Source organism: Arctopsyche grandis, chromosome 12 (assembly GCF_051622035.1).
Source record: "Arctopsyche grandis isolate Sample6627 chromosome 12, ASM5162203v2, whole genome shotgun sequence".
Lineage (NCBI taxonomy): Eukaryota > Metazoa > Arthropoda > Insecta > Trichoptera > Hydropsychidae > Arctopsyche > Arctopsyche grandis.
In genome coordinates this window covers 997,724-1,021,393 of record NC_135366.1, presented here as the reverse complement: position 1 = coordinate 1,021,393, position 23,670 = coordinate 997,724, and the positions used below count along the sequence as shown (strand labels likewise).

The following is a 23,670-nucleotide window of genomic DNA, read 5'->3' as shown; positions in this document are numbered from 1 at the left end:
ATTAGGTTTCAGCTTCTGGAACCCATACTCCATATCACTGATATTAAATTCAAATACTGACAGAATGAAGGAATGACTTGTTTGGAACTTATTATTTGAAGATTGAGTGAATGAGTCTACAAATGCAGATTTAAAATGCTCAGCAAAACCCTTAGCGATATCTTTCGAACCTGAGAAATCACAGAACAAATCACAGTTTAATCTTAATTCACCGCGGGAAGGTCTATGAAAACACTGATTGTGTTAGTAAGAGGATCCTTTATTTATGTTCAATACATGTTACAATAGTAATTATATGTACAAAGAAGCTCGTTTCTGAGCTTCGGAGCGATGAATTCTTTCTTCTGGAATAGTCAAATGGGACGTTGCCAGAGATTCATTCTGCATGTTTGTACAAGAGCGACGATTATGCCATCGTAAGACTTGGCTATTGTTGCGAAATATGTATATGAGATCACTGGCTTTGATTCGGAATAACGATTCACTTAAATGTTGACTTTGCGATGGAAAGTCAACTCAAAACAATATAACTTGCAGTTTTCCATATTTTTCACTTCTCATATTCAACAATTACTCAATTTACTCAATTTACTCATATTAAACATGAAAATATAGGTCTGGTGCATGGCTCTTATCTCAAAGCAACGAACTGAATTGTCCCAGATGAAATATAAGCGATCAGGCTGTAGCCAACAATTTTAAACAAAAAATAATTCACACGAAAAGAAACAAAATACATAAACAAGAAAGACACCAGGATGTACATGATTACAGTACTACCGTTACATGAAAACGTTCAGATTCATTCAAGTATTGCATGTGTCAATGGCATCGACTCAATGGTAGCGTTAACACTAGCGGTATCTACCGCAGTATTTGATAGATCTATCAAATACCGCGTGTTCGAACGCTATTACTCGGGTTTGGTGCATCCACTCTAAAATCGCCAGACAAACGAATGACAGATTAACAGAACCGCAGTTTGAAACGTAATTCTCATTTTCTCGAATGATAGATTGCACATCAGTTGACGAGTAACCTTTCGATGTGCACAGATGCAATTATTAAAATTGAGTTGGATCTTTCTGGCGAGTTTAATAAGGCAAGATTCGGAACTTATCGAATCTATTTTTGTAACATTACCCCATTATGAATATTATATATATGTGCACTAAGATTTCGTTTCGTAGTAAATATTTTGGAACAAATGTCACATTTGGCCGGACTTACCCCAGTATGAGTAACCACATGTAAATTGAGTTCACCTTTTCTAAGGAATGATTTTAAACAAATGTCACATTTGTGTGGCTTTACTCCAGTATGAATATCCATATGTACTTTGAGTTGTGATTTTTTAAGGAATAACTTTAAACAAATGTCACATTTGTGTGACATCACCCCGGTATGAATATTCATGTGTGCATTGAGGTGTGATTTTATAATATACGATTTTAAACAAATGTCACATTTGTGTGGCCTTATTCCAGTATGCATACGCATATGTACATTGAGTTCATTTTTTCTAAGGAATGATTTTAAACAATTGTCACATTTGTATGGCTTTACTCCAGTATGCCTACGCATATGTACATTGAGTTCACCTTTTCTAAGGAATGATTTTAAACAAATGTCACATGTGTGTGACTTTAACCCAGTATGAATACCCATGTGTACACGGAGTTCAGATTTCGAAAGCAATGATTTGAAACAAACGTCACATTTATGTGGCTTTGCCCCACTATGAACCCTCATGTGTACACTTAGATCATCTTTACTGTTAAAAGATTTTGAACAAGTGTCACAATCATGCAGCTCTCTTTGAGTAAGTGAGTTTTTCTGTGTCACTAGATTGTTTTTACGAGTAAACGATTTGTATTGGAAATCTGTTTTATGGTCCAATTCAGAATTTGTTGAGCACATCTTATCTAAAGGTTTTCGAAATGGTAATTCTTCCGCTAGAATGTGTCTGTTGGCATCTATTATTGCTGCCATATTATCTCCCAAAGTGTTTTTTCTTCCAGGGGTCTAAAAAATAAACCGAAATTTATTCAATTTAACATGTGAACATATTTATAGTGTGATTAGATGTCATTTTACATATGAATTTATTATTTCGATTAACCCTTTGCCCGCGGCAATAAATATAGCGAACAAGCCCTGTACACGGCACCTTTTTCGCGAATTTGGCAATCGATTTTTCAATACTTAAATACAGATTTTAATATTTACTTAGTAACCAGATATTTTAATTAACACATAAAGTATTATTTTAAACAATAAAATACATAATATATCTCGTATTTTTGGCTTAATTGTCAAATAATCATTCTTCATACAATTGAGACGTATGGTCGCCATTTTTCAACAGACGTGACGACACATAAACGAGGTTTCAGTATGGTTCCACAAAAAACTAATTTTGACCAGTTGAAATAGGCTCAAAATCCCGTGCAAAGTTCAGAAATTCTATGGAAGACAGCCGCGCTACAGACTTGTCGCGGAAAGCTTCCATAGAAGACAACCGCGGGCAAACAGTTAATTGAATGTTTCTCTAAGAATCAATCTAAAGAACTTGAATTATATTTACTTACCTCGCCATCGTCTGGTGAGCTAGAAATGTTGGATGGCCAATCAGCACCCAACTCATCTTCCCATATTAAATCTTCCAGCAAAACCTCTTCCGGTTTGACTTTCAAATACTTGTCTAACTTCACCCTCGACGTTGTGTCATTCCGAAAACAAGCGTTTCGAAAGCTGTCGAACAATTCCAGATTGTTGACACAAGAAAGGCATATCATATCTGGCAGATGGTCACCTCTGCTAACCTGCAAATGTGAAAGGTGTTGACGATAACGAGGAGTAGCGAATTAACAATAACAGTGGTTCAAGAGTATCGTGACTAACCCGCAGCTGACAGCAGGTCCAAATGCGTTGCGCCAAACGCGGTGGATGAGGGTCGTCGTGGATGGAGACGAAGGACCCTGCTGGAGCAGAGCAGAGACAAAGTCTGCACTCCATCGCTACTTGGGAAGAAGAAGCACAAACTCCTGGAGAGTGGATAGTGGACAATGGATTCCTAGATGTAGACATTTAAGACGTATCTAGTCGAGGGTCTTCCCAGTCTGACGCGAAGGTGGCGCTGGTGACGGACTCGAGTGGGGTTTCTAGATTGTTGAATGTCAAAATTAGTGTTGCCAAGCACAATTTATTTTCTCCTGGAAATTCCAGGCATTTGTCCGTTGGCAAGAAAAGTCCACTTTACTGATCTGTATTATTGGGTAAACGGGCTACATCTCAAATGTGAATCTCTACCAGAATAACCGCCGCTACAAAAATCGCTCAAAAATTGGTCAGGAAATGCTTTTTTTTTACGAGATTTGGGCAATTTTGACCAATATGTGGACAGTTATCTGTACGGCAATTTTCCTGTGCGACGAATTTTCGAGCTACAGGAGATCAATGCGAGTAATTTTCGTAGCGGCGGTCATCCTGTTAACGATTCACATTTAGGATATAATCACCATTTCTACATCTGTTGTCGGTACAGTGATTACTAGTCAAATGTGAACCGGTCTCAGGATAACCGGTCGCTCTAGATCGGTCACACGTGATCACCCGTCGTACTAAAACGGGTCACCCTAAAATCGGTCACGAGAAAACTGGTCACACCCAAAAATTAAAAATTGGTCGTATGATTACTGGTCACACAAACAAAAATTTTCGCAAATACTTTTTATTTAAGAAATTTTTATTATTATCGACTAGACATATGTTCGAGCCAAAAACCCTCGTGGCCGTTGGTTGTGGTCCTCGCGAGTTGTTCGCGGGCATCTGTTAGCTCATCTGACGCTCGCATCCGAGAAGGTTGGCAATCGCTTTTGCGTTCATTTTACTTTGATAGTTCGAATGTCAAATCACAGTTTAATCTTAATTCACCGCGGGAAGGTCTATGAAAACACTGATTGTGTTAGTAAGAGGATCCTTTATTTATGTTTACAATAGTAATTATGTGTACAAAGAAGCTCGTTTCTCAGCTTCAAAGCGATGAATTCTTTCTTCTGGAATAGTCAAATGGGACGTTGCCAGAGATTCATTCTGCATGTTTGTACAAGAGCGACGATTATGCCATCGTAAGACTTGGCTATTGTTGTGAAATAAGTATATGAGATCACTGGCTTTGATTCGGAATAACGTTTCATTTAAATGTTGACTTTGCGATGGAAAGTCATAGCAACGGAAAGTCAACTCAAAACAATATAACTTGCAGTATTCCATATTTTTCACTTCTCATATTCAACAATTACTCAATTTCCTCATATTCAACAATTAGCAATGTTTTATATACATATGTACAAAACATGAAAATATAGGTCTGGTGCATGGATCTTATCTCAAAGCAATGAACTGAATTGCCCCCTGTCCGAGCCAACAAACCCACATGGCCGTGTTTTGGGCTCTTACGGGCGCGCACTCATTTTTACGAGGATGTCGTCCCATGTGACGACGGGGACGCCCATGGACCCGAGGGTGCGGGTATGCATGGTGATGTCATCCAACAGCCGCCGCAACCCTTGACCAACGTCATGGCCCACAGGCTCAGCGTTGAGCAATGCCTGGACGTGTCTCTGGACCAACAACCTCTTATTGTTGTACCGGTCCTCGAGAATGGACCAAGCGGTGGTGAAGGCCCCTTCCGCACAGTCGAGGCCGCGGAGAATGTTGCGGGCCTCACCGGTAAGACTGGCAGTAAGATATTGGAAGCGGACTGAATCCACTTTACTGCCGTCTATTGCGGCTTGGAAGCGTTGGGAGAACTGGGGCCAATCTTCGAGCTTACCATCGAATGTTGGCAGTTCTAGTGCCGGGAGACGAATGGGTTGGTCCACTGGGGGAGTAGCGAGTTGGTCAACAGTGCGACGGACGGTTTGATCGACCGGGAAAAGGTCGCTTGGGGGGGAGGTTCCTCCCGACAAGGTGATGCTCTTTGCGGCATCTAGTTTGTCCAGCACTGCATCTGTATATGCCAAATAGGCGTCCTCAAATTCGTCCCATGTCAGCGCGGACTCCTCCGCCTCTTTGAGCTCTAACGCTTCTAACTCGGACTGCGTGTCCAAGAAATCGAGACGCAGCTGGCGCGCCTCCTCGAGCTTATATTCGAGTCGGGTCACGCTCGGCGGTAATTGGTCGACCAGATTCGTGAGCTTCGTCAGCCTTCCCCGAAGGGCGCCACGACGACGTCGCAATTGAGTCGTCATGACTTCGAGAAACTGTGAGGGGTGAAACGATATCACGGGGGGGAAACCCGCGCCGTGAAACAAAAGGGGGGGGGGGGGAAACCCACGCCGTTAAACAAAAGGGAAGCGGGATTACAAGATGGCGGACAGCCAACACAAAGGAATAACGGGAGAGACAAAATGGCTGACGACCAACCTGGTATGCCGACGACAGAGTCCAGCGCTGTAGATCATCCCGACTCGAAGGACCATGAACGTTAGCTTCAGGAGCTGTAATGTGTGTGTGTATGCTGGGTGACCAGTGGCTGTGTGTGTGTGTCGTCGTCTCTATGTGTGTTCAGCTCGCTCTGGAGCACGTGCTGGAACAGGGCGGGGTGGGGAATTAGACAGGTCAGCTCGGGTTATCCTTGTTTATTGACGAATAGAATGGCGAGCCGGGGAGTTTGCCGGCGCCTGTGCCCCTCTCTGGCGGGGGCTGTGGATGAGTACGCTGGCTGCAGCTGGTCAGGCAAGGTAGACCAGCTACGCCAGTACCGTCTCGGCCGGCGGATGGCGAGCGTCTCGGCCGGCGTATAGCGAGCGTCTGTTTTGACAGATGAACGCGCCTCGTAAAAAAATGAGTGCGCGCCCGTAAGAGCCCAAAACACGGCCATGTGGGTTTGTTGGCTCGGACACCCCCGATGAAATATAAGCGATCAGACTGTAGCCAACAATTTTAAACAAAAAATAATTCACACGAAAAGAAACAAAATACATAAACAAGAAAGACACCGGGGTGTAGATTATTACAGTACTACCGTTACATGAAAACGTTTAGATTCATTCAAGTATTGCATGTGTCAATGGCATCAACTCAATGCGAGTGTAGGAATCTCGTCACCATCGTCAAGACATTTATTGCGACGCAGAATACATTTCCCACGCTTAACCATTGACGTCACCCGAAGTCGAAGAACACCTGCAGCCATTAAACTAAATCGAGCGGAACGGTGCCAAACATTCTAGCAAGTTCCACCCCTACAAGTCGAGCGGAACAACACCGGTCGAAGAACACCTGTAGCCATTAAACTAAATCGAGTGGAACGTCGCCAAACGTTCGAGTAACGTCCACCCTAATCGACAAAAACACATTCCTCGCACACGCATAACCACCATCTGCGACGAGTCACGTGATGCCCAAAAACAATATAAAATGAGGTCCACCCCAAACAACTTCAGTCGACCCACAGCAACAAGCGTCGACACACAGCAGCAGACCAGTCGACCCACAGCAACAAGAGTCGACACACAGCAGCGGACCAGTCGACATCCAGAGACCTTCTGAACATAGCCGGATCCAGAGCAACGACACATTGCAGATCCAGCGGCCATCACGACACCAAGTCAACAGTCAATAGCCGCTTCAAGAAAACTTCCCCAAATATTCTATGGAGGATGAACGAATGAGACGACTGGCATGTTAATGCACGTGTTTATTATATGACAGCTGAAGACAGAGTGAGTAGTAGCTCTCCGAACCCAGCCGGGTTGGTCCCCACTCGCAGGAAGGCAACCAAACTCGACCATGTCGTATAAGCGAGCCGCCACATCACTCCCCCCCCAGCATCAGCGATACCAAAATTACAAAGAAACAAATTTTACAAAAGAAAAAAAATTGTTGTTACACAAAGAGAAAAAATTATTACGTAGGGAGAAAAAAAAATGTTGACGTGGGTCATCCGCTGTGTACATAGGTGTACCGCCCTGAATGGTCGGTAGATTCGAGGGCGGTGACGTCGCGAGCAGGACGGTGGGTGGTCCGATGGTCGCGCGATGCGATGCTGCGGCGGCGCCGCTCTTCCGAGGCTGATGTCGGTTGGTGGGGCGGCGGGGGCGGCAGGGGCATCGATGTGGTTGATGATACTCCGAGCTGGACTGTGAGTCGTTGTGGCTCGTGGAGGTGTTGTAGCGCTACCGCCCGTCTCGGCGTGACGACGCTCGTGGGGACGGACGGGGCCTTGATGATGATGATGATGATGATGATGGTGCTGAGGTGGTGTATGTCTTGTGGTGCTGGATGACCGTTCTATGTGTAGTGGATCGCGCATGACTCCACATCCAGCTGTCAAGATCGTCGTCTCATTCGCTCCCCCATTTTTTAAAAGCACCTGTCGTCGACGTTGTGGCTGGACGTCGGTAGGTAGGTAGGTAGGTAGGTAGCCGTGTCTGCTCGTTTATTGTCACCCGCGGGCCGCGACGCGTGTTGATGGCGATGGGGGCGCGGCGGGTAGCTTCTCCCGCCTGACTCGGCGAGGCAGGGATGAGCGGCATGGGATGAGCGGCATGTTGAAATTGATCGAGGCTGCGTGGCTCGATGTCGGGGGTCACCAGTATGGAGGATGAACGAATGAGACGACTGGCATGTTAATGCACGTGTTTATTATATGACAGCTGAAGACAGAGTGAGTAGTAGCTCTCCGAACCCAGCCGGGTTGGTCCCCACTCGCAGGAAGGCAACCAAACTCGACCATGTCGTATAAGCGAGCCGCCACAATTCTAATACACTTGTACAATGATTAGGCAAACAATAAAACAACCTAAAACAAGCACAACAGTGTTTCGTTAGGCTGGGATACGGTCAACACTTCCTACCCCGCCTACACGAGTATCAAAAAATCGGTAAACGGGTTACTTGTCAAATGTGAATCGCTAACAGGATAGCCGCTCGCGTGGATAACCCGTAGCACGAAAATTGATCGCACAGGAAAGTTGGTCGCAAGAAAACTGCCCGCAAATACTTTTTTTTACGAAAAGACCTGTAAAATATTTCTATTTTTGTAACATTACCCCATTATGAATTTTATATATATGTGCACTAAGATTTCGTTTCGCAGTAAATATTTTTGAACAAATGTCACATTTGTGTGGACTTACCCCAGTATGAATAAACATATGTGAATTTAGTTCTCTTTTTTTAAGGAAGGATTTTAAACAAATGTCACATTTGTGTGGTTTTATCCCAGTATGAGTAACCATGTGAAAATTGATGTGTGATTTTCTATGGAATGATTTTAAGCAAATGTAACATTTGTGTGGCTTTGCCCCAGTATGGATACCCATATGTGCACTAAGATATCGTTTCAGAGAATATGTTTTTGAACAAATGTCACATTTGTATGGCTTTACCTCAGTATGAATAACCACATGTGAATTGAGTAGATTTTTTCTAAGGAATGATTTTAAACAAATATCACATTTGTGTGCCCTTACTCTAGTATGAATACTCATATGTGCAACAAGACTTTGTTTTTGAGAATATGATTTTAAACATATGTCGCATTTGTATGACTTTTCCCCAGTATGAGTAACCATATGTGAATTGAGTTCACGTTTTCTAAGGAATGATTTTAAACAAATGTCACATTTGTGTGGCTTTACTCCAGTATGAATATCCATATGTACTTTGAGTTGTGATTTTCTAAGGAATGACTTCAAACAAATGTCACATTTGTGTGACTTCACCCCGGTATGAATTTCCATGTGTGAATTGAGGTGTGATTTTCTAAGAAATGATTTTAAACAAATGTCACATTTATGTGGCTTTACTCCAAGATGCATACGCACATGTACATTGAGTTCACCTTTTCTAAGGAATGATTTTAAACAAATGTCACATTTGTGTGACTTTACTCCATTATGAATACGCATATGTACATTGAGTTGTGATATTCTAAGAAATGATTTTAAACAAATTTCACATTTGTATGGCTTTACTCCAGTATGCCTACGCATATGTACATTGAGTTCACCTTTTCTAAGGAATGATTTTAAACAAATGTCACATGTGTGTGACTTTAACCCAGTATGAATACCCATGTGTACACGGAGTTTAGATTTCGAAAGCAATGATTTGAAACAAACGTCACATTTATGTGGCTTTGCCCCACTATGAACCCTCAAGTGTACACTTAGATCATCTTTACTGTTAAAAGATTTTGAACAAGTGTCACAATCATGCAGCTCTCTTTGAGTGGGTGAGTTTTTCTGTGTCACTAGATTGTTTTTACGAGTCAACGATTTGTATTGGAAATCTGTTTTACGGTCCAATTCAGAATTTGTTGAGCACATCTTATCTAAAGTTTTTCGAAATGGTAATTCTTCCGCTAGAATGTGTCTGTTGGCATCTATTATTGCTGCCATATTATCTCCCAAAGTGTTTTTTCTTCCAGGGATCTAAAAAATAAACCGAAATTTATTCAATTGAACATGTGAACATATTTATAGTGTGATTAGATGTCATTTTACATATGAATTTTTACTTTCGATTAAGTGAATGTTTCTCTAAGAATCAATCTAAAGATCTTGATTTACTTACCTCGCCGTCGTCTGGTGAGCTAGAAATGTTGGATGGCCAATCAGCACCCAACTCATCTTCCCATATTAAATCTTCCAGCAAAACCTCTTCCGGTTTGACTTTCACATACTTGCCTAATTCCACCCTCGACTTTGTGTCATTCCGAAAACAAGCGTTTCGAAAGCTCTCGAAAAATTCCAGATTGCTGACACAAGAAAGGCATATCATATCTGGCAGATGGTCACCTTTCCTTACCTGCAAATGTGGAAGGTATTGACGATAACGAGGAGTAGCGAATTAACAATAGCAGTGGTTCAAGCGTAACGTGACTAACCCGCAGCTGACAGCAGGTCCAAATGCGTTGCGCCAAACGCGGTGGATGAGGGTCGTCGTGGATGGAGACGAAGGATCCTGCTGGAGCAGAGCAGAGACAAAGTCTGCACTCCATCGCTACTTGGGAAGAAGAAGCACAAACTCCTGGAGAGTGGATAGTGGACAATGGATTCCTAGATGTAGACATTTAAGACGTATCTAGTCGAGGGTCTTCCCAGTCTGACGCGAAAGTGGCGCTGGTAACGGACTCGAGTGGGGTTTCTAGATTGTTGAATGTCAAAATTAGTGTTGCCAAACACAATTTTCTCCTGGAAAATCCAGGCATTTGTCCGTTGGCAAGAAAAGTCCACTTTACTGATCTATATTTTTGGGTAAACGGGCTACATCTCAAATGTGAATCTCTACCAGAATAACCGCCGCTACAAAAATTGCTCGAAAATTACCTTATAGAAAACTGCTGAAATATTGGTCAGCAAATGCTTTTTTTTTACGAGATTTGGGCAATTTTGATCAATATGTGGACAGTTTTCTGTACGGCAATTTTTTTGTGCGATGAATTTTCGAGCTACAGGAGATCCATGCGAGTAATTTTCGTAGCGGCGGTTATCCTGTTAACGATTCACATTTAGGATATAATCACCGAATCATTTCTACATCTGTTGTCTGTTGTTTTTTTGTTCAATAAATAAATATATATTTTCTCGATCAATGCAATGTAATCTATATAACAGTACAACCTCGATTATCCGGGTACGGAATCAGTGCTCTTTATCATATTTTTATAAATAAATTGTAGGCGTATTGAAAACGAACGACTGCCTTGTAAAAGTCAGTGCAAACGATAAACTTGTTGGATTCTGATTGATAAAGAAAAGGCCAGTAGCGGCTCGTGAAAACTCATAGTGGTGTGGCTGCAGAGATAAATCCGACTGTAGTAGCTCGTTACCCAAACCGGTGATTGAATGAAAACAAAAATACCATGCATATGTACTATACTGGGAGGTCTGCAGGCCGCAGCCTATGTAAACGACAAAAACAGCATGCATTTGTACTGTACTGGGGGGGCCTGCAGCCCCGCAGCCCATATGAACCGCCACTGGAAAAGGCTCATTGCTTTTTCTGCTCATATCCGAATAATCTGATTAATTATTAACGTCTTCTCTGTTCAAAGTCTTCCACGCTGAAAATTTCACAAAAATTTACAAATAGAATTATTTAGAAATCCAATAGAAAGCAGGTATAAAAATTATAGTAATTGTATCCAAACAAACCCTAGATAACTACCACCTAAGTGTGTTTAGACTCTCTAATATATCTTGCAACAATATAAAATAAACAAAAGAAGTCTATTAATGAATATATTTTTCCAAAACTAGTTCCATCTTCTTTATAGTTTGTTAAAATGTAATGCCTATCAACGCATTTCAGGCTCGTAGACTTGTTGGGAAAACGCCGATCAGCGTTGGTCAGCATTCAAAGGGTTAAAAAGCGTGGTCTGAATTAGTAGCGGCTCGTGAGAATTCATAGTGGGGGGGCTGCATAGATTAATCAGGCTGTAGTAGCTCATTAACCAAACCAGTGGTCGAATGAAAACAAAAATAGCATGCTTATGTACTATACTGGGAGGCTGCAATCCGCAGCCCATGTTCACGAAAAAAATAGCCTGAATTTTTACTGTACTGGGTGGACTACAGCCCCGCAACCCATATGGACGAGCCGCCACTGGTCTGAATTAAGTTAATTGACAGTAAATTATTGTATTGTCATCAATTGGTAACAAAAAAAAGTATCAAGATTGTTAATTTGGAACCAGATTTTGCGCATTAGAAATGTTTTCCGACACAAAAATGGTAATTGGATTATTACTCACATGGCGATCGGCCAAAAGACAATTTTTGCCATGAAAATCGCGAATACGGAATATTTGGCACTGGAATTCTCGTTAGTATGATAGCTATCGTTAGTATGATGGACTTTTCAGCTGCCAGATGTTCGGTTATAGAGATTTTAGTGACTTTCGGGCGAGTGCTTTGTGGGCAATATACACCGAACCCACCGAAATAGAGGGTCTACCTCACGGGACCGAGAGTGAAACGCCCAAAAACGCAAATATCGGAAGGCAAAGATCGAAAATCGAAAGATCTTAAGTCGAAAGATAAAAAAGGGTCTCTCCCCCCCGTCGTACATACTCACTTAATTTGCGCGAGCAGGATACAACAGGAACAAGAGGAACAAGCTTTTCCTCCCATAGCGCATCTGTATAATATTGTATTCATTGTAGGCATGATTCAATTATTACGCAAGAAATACGATAAATAAAACATTGGACATAACAATGAGTGAATGAATGAATATTGCCAGTCCTTTCAAACTTACAAATATATAGAAATATATCTCGCTTTTGTATTGAATAAAATCTGAAAATATTCGACTGAAAGCTTTTCAATACGTACGAGTGAACTGAATACGATTTTATCAGAATGATTATCTTGGATTTACGGTGTGCAATTTCCATTGATAAATAAACTTAATCGCTCGCGTAATCCGATCGCCTTATATGTATGTTCCTAACTACAATACACTACCCGTCATTTATGACGGGGAAAAAATATGTGTACCCAACATAATCAAAGTAGAGCGTAATCAAACGGCAGTTTCAATGCGCTCGTTTCAGCTTTACAACCCGGTACGATAAGGGTTAAAATAACTGAACGTTCGCGTGCTTCCCACGTATTCTCGACTTGAAATTCTCGTCGTGACTTTGTTAATTTAACGAAGGGTTTATGTGTAGCTAATCACCCCTGCTTTCTCTCATATGTATGACAAAAAGAGAGATAATTTCACCGCATGCCACTCATATATATTATATATACATAGTACCGTTTATCATACACCCTTTTTTTGATCTTTCGACTTAAGATCTTTCGATTTTCGATCTTTGCCTTCCGATATTTGCGTTTTCGAGCGTTTCACTTTCGGTCCCGTGAGGGAGACCGCAAAATAGAACGTGTAAATAGCGGGTTGCGAAGAAGAGTGTTTGGACGTGTTTATTGTGTATTGAGACGCGAAGTTTGGCGCGAGGAGACAGCTGTCATCTCGCGAGCTAGCCAAGTCACCTTCGACTCCTCGTACTCTTCGACGACCACTACTCCACGGCTCCATCGTCACGCCAAAGGTTCGTCTAACGTTAACCTGACAATTGCAACTTCACCACGCCGCATTGGAGAAAGCCTGTTTATATATTTGTGTGAGGCCTAACCTATCATATGTCACTTCAAACCCCCCAATATATATACATATGTATTATAGGTGAACCTTTTCATAAAAATCTTTGAAAGCTCTATCTATCAATTATTCTTTTAAAAAAATTCACTCTTATTATCATTAACGTAATCCACCTTACTGTTATCAAAACCCATCGAGTTATGTACTTCAGGACTTTTAAAGCAATATTCGTATTGTTCAGCTAAATCGTGACATTCTTGACGATCTCCTTAAGAATCATTGGTATATAGGACGGTTTTATTTTGACTTTATTAGGAAGGTTTTATAAGACGGTATATAGGAAGGTTTTATTTTGATAAAATTTCTCCATACATGTATATAGGTATGGCCATAATGCCTGGCGTCGCCCAAGTTGAATTAACCGCGTGTTATTAGTATACGAATTAAATTGTACAAATATAATGTAACGTGCTAATGGTTTGAAGATTTCAATGTTATTATTTACATGCTATATGTGATAACTTTATTTGCAGAAATCATACGGTGATTATAAGTTGTGAAGTTGACGAATATACTTCAATGAAAAGTATTTCTTCCTCTTTATATACACATGTATATATATATTTGATAGGAAGCAATTTGTTAGATATGGTATTTATGAATCTCCTTCATTTTTTACGCGATCTGGTGTAACTCAGGGGTCCACCTTAGGCCCTTTACTATTTACAATAGTCATTAATAACCTCCCTAAAGTACTACGCAATGCTTCATGTCTCTTGTTTGCAGACGACGTTAAACTATTCTTTGCTGTTAAGGATGAGAGGCAAGCCTCTCTCCTTCAAGCTGATATTAACGCTGTTTTAGAGTTCAGTTTCAGTTTAGGGCTTGAACTGAATACTAGTAAATGTGCCATTATGAGTTATGGACGTGCGAATTCGCTCTATTGTCACGGATATTCCATTGGATCCGTATTGTTGAAGCGCGTGGAATCAATGGTCGACTTGGGTATCACTTTTGATCCTCAATTCACCTTTCACAACCACATCAAGACAATCGCTGACGTTTCCTTTCGTCGACTTGGATTTGTCTTGAGATATGCTAGATTATTCTCCAACCCCTTGTCTTCTCGCTTGCTTTTCAACTCGCTTGTTAGAAGTAAGCTAGAGTATAATGCAATTGTGTGGAATCCGCATGAAGCAAACTACTCTCTTATTATAGAAAAAGTGCGAAAAGCATTTCTTCGTTTTCTTTATAAGAAAGAGTATGGGTATTACCCATATCTCTATCCTACTCCAGCTATTGCGTGGTAATACGTCATGCCCGTTGTTGCTGGAACAGTTGGGACTTTATGTCCCTAATAATTATGTGCGTGGTAGACATCATCATTTGATGGTTGTACCTGCTGCTCGCACAGTTCTTTTTCGAATGGCTCCTATTCCAAGAGCTATTCGACTTCTCAATGAAATCGTTGCTGCTGTCCCTGACATGTGATATTTTCCACCTTGGGGAGCGTAGATTATCGGATATTATCTTAACATATTTATCTGGTAACCTGCGCTCATCATTACTTTCTTAATTTGAATGTGATGAATGAGTGGAATCTTAATCTACTCTCTTCCATTTGGGCCTCGCTGTGATTTTATTTTTTATTCATATTTTTTATTTTATTTTACTTTTTCTTTCTCCTTTGTACATTTTTATATACTATTTTAATTTTGTTCAGTGTAAACAAAGAATGGGATTGATGGATTTTATTTTTAATTTTTACACTTTTGTTATTTTTTTTTCTCTCTGAATGATGTATTATTTTCCTTTTGTTACTTTTTTTATTATTTTATTTTACCATGTTTTCTGCTTTTGCTTTTTTCCTTTATTTACAGTTTACTTGTTTTTATATATTTTTCAAATGTAGGCCATTGTGGCGCATTAGGTTCTTCCTGTAATGCCACAATGGTCCAAAACTATTAAATAAAAAATAAATATATTTTTTTTCAATAATAAAGTTGTACTGAATTTACTCTCCTTATTTTCAGGTTATTATACTGCTGAATATGAAATGGACCAAGTCTATAAATCTAAAGTTTTAGAGCAACCGTCGGTGAGCGCATTCATGGAGTCGTGTAGGAACATACGAGACGACAGAAAGGCCGAATCTCCAATGAAGAGAGACAAAAAAAGATATTCCCCAATGGAGGCCAAGTTCAAAAACAAGCGGGAAGATAGATTAATAAATACGTCGTTCGACGTGCGCCAAAATGCAAAAGTAGAACTTAACTCGACGCCGAGCGACAATAAGTGGTATGATGAGGACGAGGACGAAGACTCGGTAATAGAACCAGTGTTCAAGTCGAAACAGAAAGACAGTCCACAAGACAAAGCCGAAACAAATCCTGTAGTTTTGCAAAGGCGTCAGAAACAGGTAGACTACGGGAAGAATACATTAGGTTACGATAATTACATAAGCACCGTACCAAAGTAAGTTGGATTTGAATGCAAATTTGCGATGATTTCGATGATTTTCGTTAAATTTTGGGTGTTTTTTGCAGGGAGTCGAGGACACAGAATCATCCACGAACGCCAAATAAGAACATGAAGTACAGTCGTCGCTCTTGGGACAAATTGATAGCTCTGTGGCGTCGAGATCTGCACAAATACGATCCGTGAAATGTACTTTATGAATTTGTGATTAACTTTTCAGTGAAAATATATCTAATTTTTTTTTATATAAAGTGTATTTTAGGATAGGTTTCAACGAACATTATTATTAGTTTTCTTTTTTTTTTTTTGTTTCTTTTTTCGTTTTCGTTTGACAATGTTCGGCTCCCTAATATATTTATTATCGTTACATCGCCATTAAAACAATTGTAATTGTTTTCACACTACTAATAAAATAAGTTCTTCGGAATTGAAATGTTTTCATTTATAACTCGTTATATTAGTACTAAATGATAGTCCAGCAGTATAACTCGGTGGCGAGTTTGCCGGATTCCACCTCAATTGAAAATAATTTATTTGGAGTATTTCTGCAGTGCTGCTGGTCAGTTTACTCCAATTAGATCGTTGCTAATAAGAGTTTGCCAATTTATCCGATTCGTTGTTGAAACGGTTCCTCATCAAAACAAACTACTATATGAATATGATTTCAAATTTATATATTTACAAGTTTAATACTATAGTATCGCTTAACCCTTTGAGTGCTGACGTCTTTTCTGTTGAAAGCCCGCCACGCTGAAAATTTCCAACTAGAATTATTTAGAAATCCAATAGAAAGAAGGTATAAAAATTGTAGCTAATCCGAACAAACCCTAGATCACTACCGTCGAAGATATCGAGTTTTGTAAAGGTGTGTTTAGACTCTCTAATATATCTTGAAACAATATAAAATAAACAAAGGAGTATTAATGAATGTATTTTTCCAAAACTAGTTCCATCTTCTTTATAGTTTGTTAAAATGTAATGCTCACAATCTAAATGCCAAGCCACAATATAAAATACTCAGCAGTTAGGGAAATTCTGCTATAGTTATAAATCCAGAAATTCCGGTGTAAACCAGTCTTTATAAACGTTGACAAATGAATGACATGAATTAAACGATCGATGTTGAATTAATTTTTTTTCAATGCTACCTGGAAAGGCTTAGCAGGTAGTATTCTTGTTTACTTTGTACATGTCCAAAATACAACGCCTATTGGCGTTTTTCAGGCCTGTGGACTTGTTGGCAAAACGCCGATCGGCGTTGGTCAGCTTTCAAATGGTTAAGGGTTATCTCTGTATATGAGGATCTACAATGGTGTTTCTCGTGTGTTCATTCAGACAACGGGTACTCAATGCATTTTAAGTAAATAAACTTATGGACAAAGCAAACCACCCCATGCGACATTCGGCAAAAGAAACAAATAATCAATAATCGCTGGTCAGGAAGATTTTATTTTGCAGACAGATTTATTCAGACACTTACATATATTCTACCTGGCTTCGCTCAGTATTTGTAATATAAACTGATTAAACATGGCCAATACAATAGTAAATATTCATTTGTTGCTTTTTATTCAATTCATTTGAACATTTAAGAGGGCTGTACACCCGAAACCTTAATTTTGTTGCCGTTCTTTTCTTCGATATATATATTGAGTGAATGCGACCAGATAAAACGTATTTTAAATCGACAAAATCGAGGTTTCGTATTCTCCTATTTTCTCCTCCGAAACTGTACCAATTTTTAAAAAAATTTCATCATCGGTATGAGAAAGATATTTTCTGTGCAACTATGCGCGTATTTTTTTTAAAATCGACCGTTAAATAAGCACGCTGGACTCTTTTCGTGGGTGTAAAAAAGAGGTGATTTTATAGATGTTTGGCGGCTCCTAGCTCCTATAAAAAATAACTAATCAAAAAAATAAAACGATAGATGCATCCCAATGGTGGATATCCATAGCATATTAAAAAATAATTTCTCTAGTGCCATAATTGAGGAAGGGAGAAGTCTAATACGTTTGTATGGACAAAGCGCTGGTGTCCAGCCCTCTTAACGATAGCCAATCAGAAACGAACTTGATGACGGCCAATCAGAAACGAATTTGACAACAGCCAATCAAAATCGAATTATACACACACACACACACGACGAACAGTCTTTGTTTTATAGATATGAATTAATAATATAATATTGTATATAAAAACGGACGCGGTGTATGTATGTACGGTGTATCAACAAGTATAGAGATTTCAAAAAAACAAATTTTAGAATACCAGGAGTATATGTACACAACCAATCAGTGTGAAGTAGTCCGGGTGACGTCAGCGTCAGGCGCGCTGCGCTGAGCGTACACACATACACAAAGACACGCACACATTCATTCATCACTTCGAAAGGGTTGGATCGGCGAGCGTGTAGTGCGCGCACTCAACATTTTACTATTTAATATAATACGTGCGCGTGCCTATAAGAAAAAATAGAAAGATCTACAGACAGTGCCGGCCTTTCAGTACCGGCAATTTTTTCTGAACACTTTCGCCTTTGGCGCTGTAATTTTAAATTTTAAAGCGCCTTTGGCGCATCGTGCGGCGCCCTCAGCCCCCCCCTAAAACCGGCACTGTCTACAGATCTTCCTATATGAGAAAGATTAGATGAGAGAAGAGGGTACACCATTCATCCAGCTACTGCTCCATTATAAATTAATCTTCTAAAAATTACTAAAATGACCTAACATATTTACGGGTCTACGGGTTAAATTACAGAAAACAAAAATATTGGAAGGCAAAGATCTAAAATCGAAAGATCTTAAGTCGAAAGATCAAAAAAAAAAGGGTGCATGGTAAACGGCACATACTAACGGTAAACGGTTGTACCCTGCTCGCGCAAATTAAGTGAGTATGTACCGTTTACCATGCACCCTTTTTTTTTTTGATCTTTCGACTTAAGATCTTTCGATTTTCGATCTTTGCCTTCCGATATTTGTGTTTTCTTTAATTTAACATTCTGGCTCGTCACGTAGACCCACATATAAAACGATACGATCATTTTTAAAGGCAATTATGAAACAAACACTCATATTTAGAGGCAGTTTAAACAACAAGTGCCTTAACCTTCAATTGAATCCACCAATGGCTGTATATAAGTAATAAGTTAACATTATAATTTTAAACAATGGTTTAAAATTACAATCCATAACCACCACTGACTTCGATAGAATCACCGGTTACAAAAGAGCTTTTCTCGGAGCATAAAAATGCTATAACTTCACCAACGTCTACATAAAAAGAAAAACAGCCATGCACCCTTTTTTATGATCTTTCGATTTTCGATCTTTGCCTTTTCTGTAATTTAACATTCTGGCTCGTCACGGAGACCGCATATTTACATATAACTTTATTTTAATTCGTGTATCAATCCCTTCCCAAAACCAAGCGTTGAAATCAACGGGCACAACACTAGTTACAGTAAATGGTAAGTAGCTAATTTGTAAGGAACCGTTTCAACAATCAAATCAGACAAATTGGCAAACTCTGGTAGGAAACGATCGAATCACCAGCAGCTCTGCAGCAATTCTCCAAATCATACAATGTATGATTTTTTCAATCGAGGTCTAACCAGGTTTCAAACTAGAGACATTTCAATCAATGACTTATACTGCTAGCTAACTGGCAAGCTTTTTTTTGCTGAATGAATAAAATAAAAAATAAAACAACCACCACTTTTGATCAATATATATTTGGATAAAACATCATTATAATATTATTTACAAACTATACAAATGAAAAAAAAATCGAAAACTTCCAAAACATCTCACTCATCTTTAGACTTTAGGTGGTCCCCTCGTTTTTTAGTAACATACTTATCGTAAACAAACTCCAACAACTCCCAGTTCTCATACGCCCACGCTCCCATGACCATCACCAGCACCACAGACCCGCCCAACACATGGAGTATCTGCGAATACGGCGACACCCTAATCTCAGAAACCTTGCAAATCAGACCGGCTCCAATCAACGCACCTCCGAACACCTTTCCGATGATCAACCCCTCCAACGGCTGATGCGCCGTATCCTTAAACTTATTCTTTATAAAATACGTACTGTGGAATATGCGCGCCAACATATTGATACAGTTGGACAGAATGAAACCCACCGGCCCGAGCAGATTGGTGAGCACGTAAGAAAGCAGCAGGAAACTCACCGAGAAGAACACCATCAGATAATTGTACCGGTCCAGCTGCCGACTGGCCATCGTGGCGAACGCATAGCACTCGGTAACCCCATTGATAGCCAAAAGGATCACAGCCAAACAGTGACACCTCATCAGCAAGACGGGGAGACCACTTCCGACGAAACCCTCACCACCATACAATAGCAGCAAAGTGCGAGCGTAACTTTGCCCGAACACCAGAACAATCAGCCCGATAGACGTGACTATCTTGCACAGCTGACGCAGAACGGTACACGACTCCGAGACTTTGCTCTCCTCCTGCTCTTTGATCTCAATGTCCCGATCTATCATTTGAGTGAAGTAGAAATAGCCGCTCTCTTCGATAGGACGGAAGATGAAGCGTGCCGCTAGACTGCCCAAATTATTCACCACGTCGTAAGTAGCCTGCTCGCTGAATGACAAGACGGGACTGACGGACATGACGTACTTCTCACCCTCGGTCAGCAGCTGCTTGACGAAGCCCTGCTTTGCAAAACTCACCGTCAACGTGCACAACTGAGCGTCCAACAGCGTCTCAATCTGACCGTGCTTCTGCGGCAGAAACTCTTTAATCGACTTGAAAGGAAAGTCCTCCATATACTGAAAGTGCTTCTCAAACTTGGCGTCTTTAGTCCGCCTGTACTGATTCAACTTTTTAATATACCAATGAAAGAATACGTAATAACTGAAGGTGATGGTGAGGGCGCTGAAGACTTGAGCTACGGAAAAAGCGATCAGCGCTTTGTTGGTGTCGTACAAGAGTATAGCTAAGAAGATAACGGTCCTGACTAGGATGTGAACCGTATCCAGTGCGACTCTGAGCTTTACGAAACAGAATATTTGAGCTACGAGTGCGACGCTGGCCGAAGCCAGCTCAATCACGCACGAAATGGCGACACTCCAGCATCCGAAGGCATACTGAGTAGCGTACTCCGGATGCCCCAAAGAGAGCACGTGCAACCACACGTACAAGAACAATACAGAGAATACAACACTAATAGGTAAAGTGAGCCACATCTGATTGATGACCTGAGGCCACGTAGGTCCGTTCTTATGTCCTAGACAAGCCCTCAGAAAGGGCTCGCGGCTCAAAAACAATATGGAACTTTCCAGCAGTAGCAACCTGACGTTCATTATGCCGATAACGGCATGGCCTACGTGCCTCAACACCCATGCGTTTATGACGAACGTAAGACATCTGAACAAGACTTGAAATATGATACTGAAGGAGGCATTCTCGACACTGCTTTTCAATAGATTCCTCGACATGATGATGATGATATATATATGAGAAATGATGTAGAATTTAAGCGTTGACAGTGTTCGATTCTAAATGATCCGATGCGGAATTGAGCGACTTCTTCACAACGTGTATCTTCTTATTTGACATGCATATAATGAAACAGTGGTCTTCGTAGGTGATTGTTATCTTCTTGAATCCATCGTTCTTCGGAAAGGCGACTGGATCGATTCTGCAAAGATATACATGAGTGTTAGAAACAGTATACATACAACAGTAGACAATAGCAACCTTTGATCTGCTACTGAATCGGAGCTAGTAGTAATTTGTCAGAGTTATTTATACACATGTAAAATCAGATAAGCTTTCGGTGGCAGACATTCAACGCAACATACTGTTAACATATCCAGACCCAGCTGTAGCTTTTACGTTACAACACAAGCAAGCAATTAGATACAGTAGGCTTCAACCACTATACAGTAGTCGGTGGCAAATCCTAATATGGTCAATATCAACTATTAGTACAATCTGTGTCGAGTACTGGTACATTTTGGTACAATTGTTAAATACATAAATTCATTGTCAACTATTGTTAAATTCAATATTGACTACTTATACACACTATATTTCAGTAGTCCGATGTTCAGTATGGATTCAATTTTATGGAATTCGTGTGTTATATAGAAGATGCTCATCATTAGCAGATAAATTGGATGAATTAATATCATCACTGTGTGGCCCTTGAAGACTTGAATGTTAAAAATAGTGGTAAGGCGCATTTTGTTGACAATACATAACCTCTTACGCAGTACGTATATGTGTGCAAGATGAACAACGGATGTCTGAATTAGTCTGAAAGATATGAGTAGACGAGTGGATGAAGGCAAACGATGTGGATGTGGAGAGTGGGAAGATAGTGAGAGTGGCAACTGACTGTTGTGCAAGAGAGACGAGCTGCAGCAGGCTGTGGGCTGCTCTCTCGTCGTTTTGAAGATCACCAGCTGATTCGAGCACCGCCCCCTCGGCTGTCAGCACCAGTGAGCCCGAGTCCATCGCCTGATCACCACAAGACCACAGCACCACGTCAAATGTCACTCACTCTTGGCTCTTATCAATGACGGATCACCACTATTTTTATTGTTTCCTAACAGCGACATTTTTCGTCCATAGCCCGCGCACGCTAAATGTCAAATAATAATATTTTTAATATGTATAATTAAATTAAATTATTATTGCTAATGAGTATAATAAGGGGAACAATGTGGTTGTTAGCCATTTGATATTCGTTAGCTTCATGGACTAAAACTAATAAATTAACGCCAGCTTACAAAAAAATTATATAATACATATGTTTCACATAGCCAGCAGTTTGGCTTAATATTAGCGTATATATTTAGCACCACTGCAATCGATGGTTCGACTCACCAAACTGCTGGTTAGATTTGGGGGTTTTGTGACTCCAAATCGATCGTTTCTCTATCAGAGTTTGCCAATTTTATCTGATGTTGAAACGATTCCTGAAAATTGGTAATAGATCATTTCCTGTTGTCACAAAAATCTGTGTGTATAATTTGTAGAAATTATGCACAGAAATATGAAATCTATAGATGTCTCTATAATTTCATGTTTATTATGTGTATAAAAATTGTAATAATAATTGTGCACAAAATCTAAAAATAATCCATAGATGTCTTTATGATTATTATTTCTGTACTTGATTAATTATTGTATTCGATGTTTATTGAACGTCTTGTATACGTTGTCTGACCGTTCTCGTACACTCGTTTCATTGGAGCGATCTGTAATGACGAGTGTACATTGATTGTAATAAAAATAAAATAAAATAAAAAATGTGTAGCAGTGGATAGTTCGATGATTATTCCGCTAAAAGCGATCTCGCACACGTTACTAAAATCTCGATCACGAAACATCTGGCACCCAAAATCTCTGCGGAAAATTTCGCGACTTTTTTGGCAACGATTATCGTGCGCGCGATCGCAATTTACGCAATAATCCGTTTACCGTAGTGGACAGTAGCATTATTGAAGGCAAAAAATGTATTGGGGAATGCTACACTATCAATATTGTTAACAGTTTCACACGTATAAAGATTATTGATAGTGAAATAGGTTAGTATCGTGATAATCAGTAGTGCATCTGGGCTATTTTGAAATCGACGATACTAAAATAACTATTGTTACGTATTGACTGTATATGTAGCATGCACCATTGAATAAATGTTAAAAACTTTTTTAACTTTAAATTCAAGTTAATATCATCAAGATTGGCTCTCATTTTTTAAGTGAAACTTTAAGGGAACAATTGATAATGTTAGTGCGTAGCTCTCGATGAATGGAATTTTAGGATGCCAGATATTGATCAAGATTTTAGTGACGTGTGCGAGATTGCTTTGTGCGGAATAATCACTGAATCGGACGATTCTTGCTTGGTAGTACATCTTTTAAATAAATACGCATGAATATATATTGTACTAGCTGAACCCGGCATGCGTTGCAATGCCACAATAACGCATGCAATTCCCGTTTCACTTCCCGTTTCTTTCTCGTTCCCGTTCCCATTCCCATTCTCGTTCCCGTTCCTATTTGTCAGAAAAACGCAG

The 23,670-nt window shown here is 40.0% G+C and overlaps 5 protein-coding genes across 5 annotated transcripts; 1 reads left to right on the top strand and 4 right to left on the bottom strand.

The window, feature by feature from the left end:
* Positions 1 to 239: 239 nt before the first annotated feature.
* Positions 240 to 5,858, bottom strand: LOC143919657 (uncharacterized). Its single transcript, XM_077442082.1, has 4 exons — positions 5,431 to 5,858; positions 2,905 to 3,164; positions 2,592 to 2,825; positions 240 to 2,025 (listed from the first exon to the last, which is right to left on the bottom strand). Exons 2-4 carry the CDS (start codon positions 3,088 to 3,090, stop codon positions 1,126 to 1,128), a joined length of 1,320 nt encoding a protein of 439 aa, XP_077298208.1. The 5' UTR covers positions 3,091 to 3,164; positions 5,431 to 5,858; the 3' UTR covers positions 240 to 1,125.
* Positions 5,859 to 6,692: 834 nt separating this feature from the next.
* LOC143919656 (uncharacterized) lies at positions 6,693 to 10,190 on the bottom strand. Its single transcript, XM_077442081.1, has 3 exons — positions 9,902 to 10,190; positions 9,589 to 9,822; positions 6,693 to 9,446 (listed from the first exon to the last, which is right to left on the bottom strand). Exons 1-3 carry the CDS (start codon positions 10,085 to 10,087, stop codon positions 8,043 to 8,045), a joined length of 1,824 nt encoding a protein of 607 aa, XP_077298207.1. The 5' UTR covers positions 10,088 to 10,190; the 3' UTR covers positions 6,693 to 8,042.
* A 262-nt stretch (positions 10,191 to 10,452) lies between these two features.
* On the top strand, positions 10,453 to 16,028 carry Slbp (Stem-loop binding protein). The gene is made up of 5 exons (XM_077442814.1): positions 10,453 to 10,484; positions 11,329 to 11,393; positions 12,893 to 13,147; positions 15,159 to 15,600; positions 15,672 to 16,028. The coding sequence occupies exons 1-5, from the start codon at positions 10,453 to 10,455 to the stop codon at positions 15,787 to 15,789; spliced, it is 912 nt and encodes a 303-aa protein (XP_077298940.1). The 3' UTR covers positions 15,790 to 16,028.
* A 3,295-nt stretch (positions 16,029 to 19,323) lies between these two features.
* On the bottom strand, positions 19,324 to 21,079 carry LOC143920593 (man(5)GlcNAc(2)-PP-dolichol translocation protein RFT1). The gene has a single exon (XM_077443536.1). It carries the CDS (start codon positions 21,077 to 21,079, stop codon positions 19,412 to 19,414), a length of 1,668 nt encoding a protein of 555 aa, XP_077299662.1. The 3' UTR covers positions 19,324 to 19,411.
* Positions 21,080 to 21,116: 37 nt separating this feature from the next.
* Positions 21,117 to 22,150, bottom strand: Lamtor4 (Late endosomal/lysosomal adaptor, MAPK and MTOR activator 4). Its single transcript, XM_077443546.1, has 2 exons — positions 21,985 to 22,150; positions 21,117 to 21,282 (listed from the first exon to the last, which is right to left on the bottom strand). Exons 1-2 carry the CDS (start codon positions 22,101 to 22,103, stop codon positions 21,117 to 21,119), a joined length of 285 nt encoding a protein of 94 aa, XP_077299672.1. The 5' UTR covers positions 22,104 to 22,150.
* Between the last annotated feature and the right edge of the window lie 1,520 nt (positions 22,151 to 23,670).